This window comes from Formica exsecta, unplaced genomic scaffold, assembly GCF_003651465.1.
Source record: "Formica exsecta isolate Colony F162 unplaced genomic scaffold, ASM365146v1 scaffold405, whole genome shotgun sequence".
In the NCBI taxonomy this organism is placed as follows: Eukaryota; Metazoa; Arthropoda; class Insecta; order Hymenoptera; family Formicidae; genus Formica; species Formica exsecta.
The window spans coordinates 76,989-83,233 of NW_021851290.1; the positions used below are offsets into that span (position 1 = coordinate 76,989).

General features: G+C 44.3%; 2 protein-coding genes across 2 annotated transcripts in view; both read left to right on the forward strand.

Annotated features, from left to right (window-relative positions):
* Positions 1 to 1,735: 1,735 nt before the first annotated feature.
* Positions 1,736 to 4,762, forward strand: LOC115240091. The gene is made up of 7 exons (XM_029815059.1): positions 1,736 to 1,751; positions 1,990 to 2,694; positions 2,765 to 2,908; positions 3,023 to 3,239; positions 3,410 to 3,999; positions 4,135 to 4,352; positions 4,496 to 4,762. Exons 1-7 carry the CDS (start codon positions 1,736 to 1,738, stop codon positions 4,760 to 4,762), a joined length of 2,157 nt encoding a protein of 718 aa, XP_029670919.1.
* A 115-nt stretch (positions 4,763 to 4,877) lies between these two features.
* The window catches only part of LOC115240092, a 2,292-nt gene continuing 924 nt past the window's right edge, over positions 4,878 to 6,245 (forward strand). The window contains exon 1 of the mRNA XM_029815060.1: positions 4,878 to 5,756. Within this exon, the coding sequence (XP_029670920.1) occupies positions 4,878 to 5,756 (879 nt within the window). The remainder of the gene's footprint in view (positions 5,757 to 6,245) is intronic.

The following is a 6,245-nucleotide window of genomic DNA, read 5'->3' on the forward strand; positions in this document are numbered from 1 at the left end:
TTTTATCTATCCAAGAGTTGTGTGTCGCATCAAATCCCAGCCTTTTCACATAAACCTTGTCACCCTTTTTGCGTATCACTTTTTCCACGAGATGTACGTCGGGATTAGCAACGCGTTGTAACTCGTATTCGTAAAATCTGCCGGCGACGGGATTTCCGCGCGAATCTTTGAGTACGTAAGTCACGGTCGATGAAAACAAAAAAAAATCATCGATGAAGAAAAAGACTGCGAAAAAACGAATACTTCCTATAGCGGAGGTATTTTACCCATTTTACTATTATTGGGAGTTCTCGGTTCATTGGCTGGCGGAGCAGCGGAAATCGCGAAGGTGGTGAACGATAGCAAGGCGGCGCAACGTCAGCTCGAAGAAATGCAGCGTCATAATCGCGCCATGGAAGGTCAGGGACTTTATCTCGCTCCATACAAGCGCGGACGAGAATTCTCAACAGTAGCCAAGAAAAAAAAATCTCTTAATAGAGCCGATACTGAGCATTATCAGTCAGAGAGTGAACTTGCCTCGCAGTCCTAACAAAGTGAGATGGATTGGGACTCTCAGGAAGATGCGCGATCAGTTGCGTCAACAGCAACTTCCGTATTAGGTAAGAGGAAGATGCAAGTTGCATCCCAAGAGGAAGACATGGAGGAAACTAAAAGTCTACCTCGTAAAAGTAAGAGAGTAGCAACACAAAAGATTAAGGATAGCATATACAAGGAAGCTATTTCTAAGGAATCTACATCTACGGGGAATATAGACACAGGACATATAACTATGGGAGATATGTACAATGATCCTAAAATTAAAGAGGCTATACATAATGAGGCGCTAGCTAAGGGTGCAGCGTGTAAAGTCATCATGGAAAAAGCCCGAAGGAAGGCCCTGCCGTTGGAATCGGATGACACCACGTGTACATTGACCTGCTCAGAAGCAGAAAGTAGGAAGGACAATAGAAGTAAAAAGAAGAAGGATAAGGTTAAAACTAAGTGGAGGTCTGGCCCCACTATTGAGTCTCAGCTTAGAGAAGTCCCTGCGACACTGGATAAATTAACTAAAATCGTCCGTAATAGAATGGCTAGATGATATTAACATTATAAGAGTAGGCACATCCATGCAAGGTGGATTAGGCAGCCACGTCAAGAGAAAGTTGAATGTCATAAAGCAGGTAGATAGAATAATGGCGGAGAAGATAGAGGACGTAGGTGATCCAAATTTCCTTCGTCGTAAAAACGCAGAGTTAAACGCAGAGCTTAGATTAGCCAGGAGAGAAACAGCACAACTTAAGCGAGACGTTGCAGATCTTAAAAGAATAGTTGAGGATATGAAAGCTAAAGTCAGCTCAAAAGAAACTCCTCCTAGGATTTTCACATCGGATAAGGCTTCATCACCAATGTTAATGGCTGCACCTAGAAGAGGTAACTCTGTAATGAGAATACAGGAACAGGAAATGCAAGAAGTTGTGATGAGACCTGCGCTGGGTGGTGTTAGAATTCCCATCCCGGACAGACAGCCTATGCTAACTGCTAAGGCACAGGAGGATGCGATCAGTGCGCAAATTGACGCGTTAAAAGCGAAGCGCAAGGAAATTAGGCAAGGCAGACAGGAAGATAAACCTATAGAAGGTTGAACCTATAGAACAAGGTCTCCCTCAGAGAGTCCCTAGGAAGCTCCGTGTTGTGAGCAATATACAGCTAGTCCCGCCTAAAGGAGAGGTTATTGATAGTATCCCAGATAATCAAAATGCTGCAACATCAAAGTCAGCAATTAACACGCAGGAAGGAAGCGACTGAGAAAAAGTTCGTTCCAGGAAAGAGAAAATAAAGGAAAAGAGAAAGGCTAAGCAGCTAGACGCTCCGAAAGGCAAAGTCTCTTCACAGTCCAGGTCGAAGTCTCTTAATAGATCGGTGGAGCGTAAGAAGAGAAAAGGACACGGAGGGCTCCCAAAACGGCGGCAGTGGTAATTAAATGCTCAAGTGATGGTCTGACATATGCAGAAGCCATACAACGGGTGAGAACTAAAGTATCTTTTCCGGATCTTAAGATTGTAGGCACGAAGATCAGGCATACGGCGAATGGAGGCGTATTGATCGAGGTTCCTGGTCCAGATGGTAGCGAAAAAGCAGATGCATTAAGGAGAAAGGTGCAAGAAGCCCTTGGAGATAAAGCGGTCGTCACCCGTCCAGTGATAAAGGGCGAGCTTAGAATTGTTGGCATGGATGATTCTATTACGGCCCAGGAGGTAGTTGAAGTCATTGCAATGGAAGGTGGATGCCTCCCAGAGGATGTAAAGGTAGGCCCAATCAGGCCTATAAGGAATGGTCTTTACACAGTGTGGATTCAATGTCCGCTTGCGGCTGCTATTCGTGCATCAACGGGCAATAAGATCCGTATCGGTTGGACGATCGCGAGGATTGAATTATTGAAGGCTAGGCCAATTCAGTGCTATAGATGTTGGGAGCAAGGCCACTTGATGAGTTCCTGTAAATCGGCAATAGATCGCTCTGGTATGTGCTATCGTTGTGGTAAAACGGGGCATTCCGTGCGCTCGTGCACTTCGGAGTTCAATTGTGCAATATGCTCGTCACAGGGAAAAGATTCTAAACATAGAGTAGGATCTAATCTTTGTAAACCGGATGTAGGCTCTAAGTCGGTTAGTAAGGAAACGGCGCGGAGGGCCGAAGCCATGGAGACGGATAATGGTTAGAATATTACAGTGTAATTTAAACCGTAGTTGGAGGGCGTTTGATATCCTTACCCAATATGCCCTAGAGATGAAGATAGGTATTTGTGCAATTTCGGAGCCGCAGCGCGTTCCGGATGATAACCCGCATTGGTTCTGTAGCAAAGACGGTTTAGCGGCTGTTTTCTGGCGGCCATCGGCGATTGACTGTGCAGGCTCATTAATAGTAAGTGGTAAAAAATATGTTGCGGTCAGGTTTAGGAATTTAAACGTAATATCTTGCTATATTTCTCCCAATTCTACGCGAGGAGAATTCCTTATGTTTTTGGATGAATTGGGTGATGTAGTTAGAAAGATTAGCAATAAAATAGTAATTTGTGGGGATTTTAATTCCAAATCTACCCTGTGGGGTTCGTTAAAAACCAATGAATGGGGGGATCTGATAGAGGAGTGGGCTGCGGAAACAGATATGAGGCTAGTTAATTTAGGAGTGAGCCCCACATGCATCAGGCCACAAGATACGTCTATTATTGACCTTACCTGGGTCTCAGCAGACTTAACGAGGTAAATAATTGGAAGGTATTGGGTGATATAGAGACCCTGTTGGATCATGCGTACTTGCTGCTAGAGATCTGTAGACCGTCGGTAAAGTTGTCTAAGACGCGTGTAGGATACCCTCGCTGAAACTGGAAAAAGTCGAACATCGATAAGTTTGTGGCGTCTTTCCTATGGAGATGTACAGAGGATACACATATTAAGGAGAATACTCCAGCACTGGAATATGAGGAATGGATTAGCAAAGCGTTAGTTGAAGCCTGTGATCTAACGGCACCGAGATCTAAACCTATAGCTGGTAGGAAACAAGTTTACTGGTGGGCAGACACGATTGCAGAGCTTAGGAGAGAGTCAGTTAGGAAGCGTAGGGCCTGGATGAGGTATAGACGTAGGAAACACCCTCAGGCAGAAGAGTTGGCTAGATCTGAAACAGAATATAGATTGGCTAAGAAGAATTTAAGGCTCGAAATTAATAAAGCTAAGTCTAATGCGTGGAGTGAATTGATCGCTACAATTGAGAAGGATCCCTGGGGACTCCCGTATAAGCTTGTAATGAGACGTCTTAGGAGTTCCACCCCAAGCATCACAGAATCCCTAGATGAAAATTCTTTAAAGTCACTGTTGAAGTCATTATTCCCTGATGCGGAGCCAGTTGTACCGTGCAACTGGGAGGAATTCCAATGGAATGAGGAGATGGAAGTTACCCCTGCGGAAGTTCATCAAGTGCTAAAGAGAAGTGGAATTAGTAATACAGCACCGGGCCCGGATGGTATAACGGCCACTATATTAAAAGCACTTCCAAGCGAGATGATAATAAAGATGGCGGAATGTTTCACATCTTGCCTTAGAGAGGGAGTTTTCCCCGCTCAATGAAAAAGAGCGATTTTAGTGCTCATTCCGAAAGGAGGAGAGGTTTTGTCCGGTATTCCTAAAGCGCGGCCCATATGCCTGTTAAGTGAGGTAGGAAAGGCATTCGAGCGGATTCTAGCAAATAGGATTAAGGATTGGTTAAGAGAAAACCCTAGTGCGCAGCTCTCAGAGAACCAATACGGGTTCGGAGAAAACAGGTCAACGTGCGATGCGCTTATTAGAGTTAAGAAGGCGGTTAAAGATGCGACAAGGGTAGGAGGGGTAGTTATCGCGGTTAGTCTCGATATTAAAAACGCATTCAACTCCATCTCTTGGCGCATCATCAAGCGTGCGCTAATTGCTAAGGAATTTCCAGATTATTTACAGAGGATCATAGATAACTATTTATACGATAGGAGAATCAAGAAGGCGGAAGAAATAGATCTAGAGCAATGGTAGCAGGGGTCCCACAGGGATCGGTCCTGGGCCCCATCCTGTGGAATATTGCTTATAATAATGTTCTGCAGGAGGGGTCTGAGTATGGATGTCAGACTTTGTGCTATGCTGATGACACCTTAATATTAGCAGTAGGAGATACATTGAATCGCGCGGTATCAAGAACGAATTTACAGATAGGCTTGATCCTTAATAGGATCAAGAGATTAGGTCTTAGTGTCAGCTAGTAAGACTGAGATTGTTTTGTTCCATGGAAGTCTGAATAAACCACAAGATTATCCGTACGTTAGAGTAGAAAATGAATGGATCCAGGCGAAACCTTTTATGAAGTACCTTGGAATAATGGTAGATAGCAGATTGTCCTTTATAGATCATTTTAATTATCTAGGCGAAAAAACTGCAAAGGTAGTTAGGGCGTTGGGTAGACTTATGCCTAACTTGCGGGGATCTGGCGAGTGCAAAAGGAGATTATACGCAAATGTAGTGCTGTCGGTGCTGCTGTATGGGGCTTCACTCTGGAGTGATGCATTATCCGCCTCCTGCAAGATTCAGACATTAGTCGATAGACTACAGAGAACTTTAGCTATCAGGGTAATTTCTGGTTATCGCACGGTCTCTTTGGACGCAGCAAACTTGTTAGCTAGAATTCCGCCGTTGCACCTTCTAGCGAGAGCAAGGAAAAGATCATATGAACGTGTACGGGATTTAGTAGCGGTCGGTTTATGGTCTGAAAAAAGAGAGGTCGACATCAAGAGAGAGGAAGAATTACTTATGCGAAGACAGTGGGAACTATATCTAGACGGCCCTGGTCTGTACGGTAGTAGGACCAGGGAGGCGATACTTCCCAACTTTAATCAATGGTTAGATAGAGGGTGGGGAAGTATGGCCTTTAGACTGACGCAACTTCTAACAGGGCATGGATGCTTTGGAACGTATCTTTTCAGAATAGGTAAAGTAGAATCTGCGATATGCGAGCATTGTACGGATAAAACAGAGGACTCAACGGAACATACTTGGCAGGAGTGCTCTGCTTGGAACTCTGAAAGGGATGCCCTCAAAAGAGAGATAGGAGATAATCTCACACTCGAGGCCGTGATCGCTGCGATGTGTTACTGTAAGGAGGCGTGGGTGGCAGTAATTAGATTCGCGGAGGGTGTAATGCTCACCAAAGAGATTTTGGAGAGGGAACGTCAAATGCAGGAAGCGTTAGCGAACTCTTCCGTTAGTGAAGCTGCATCAGATTAGCTCTATTTTAGTTCTATTATTAGTTCTAGTTTAGTTTAGTTTAATCATTCATTTATTATATGCAGGTGTAAATAGTAGTATTGCTTCACCTTCTGGACATAAATTCCTCCTTCAGGGGAGTCCAGGAGTGGGCTTAATTTAATTTATTTTAATTTCGGTAGTTCTAAGTAATGTTAGATTTAGTGATTATCGGTTATTGGATCCTCACTGGCTAATGGATATCAGCCTGGGGAATCATAATTGGTATATGGATAATTTATTCTCATAGAATAATCTTGCGTCCGTAGCAAACAAATTAGGTAGTTAGTTATTGGAGAATGGCACTGAAAACAGTGCGAGCTATGAGCTGGGCGGGTGGAGTTGTTATGTGTTAACAGTTCCCACGCGCTCAGTTCTTAGTAGCAGGCTGATGAATTCGCATCAGCCGGGGGGGGGGGGTTAGGGGGTAGTTTCTGCGGCATATTG

Coding starts and splice junctions, on each gene's coding strand:
- LOC115240091 (XM_029815059.1), top strand. Junction 2,695..2,764: donor AGCCATGGAGACGGATAATG/GTTAGAATATTA, acceptor AATATGCCCTAG/AGATGAAGATAGGTATTTGT. Junction 2,909..3,022: donor AGGCTCATTAATAGTAAGTG/GTAAAAAATATG, acceptor TGGGTGATGTAG/TTAGAAAGATTAGCAATAAA.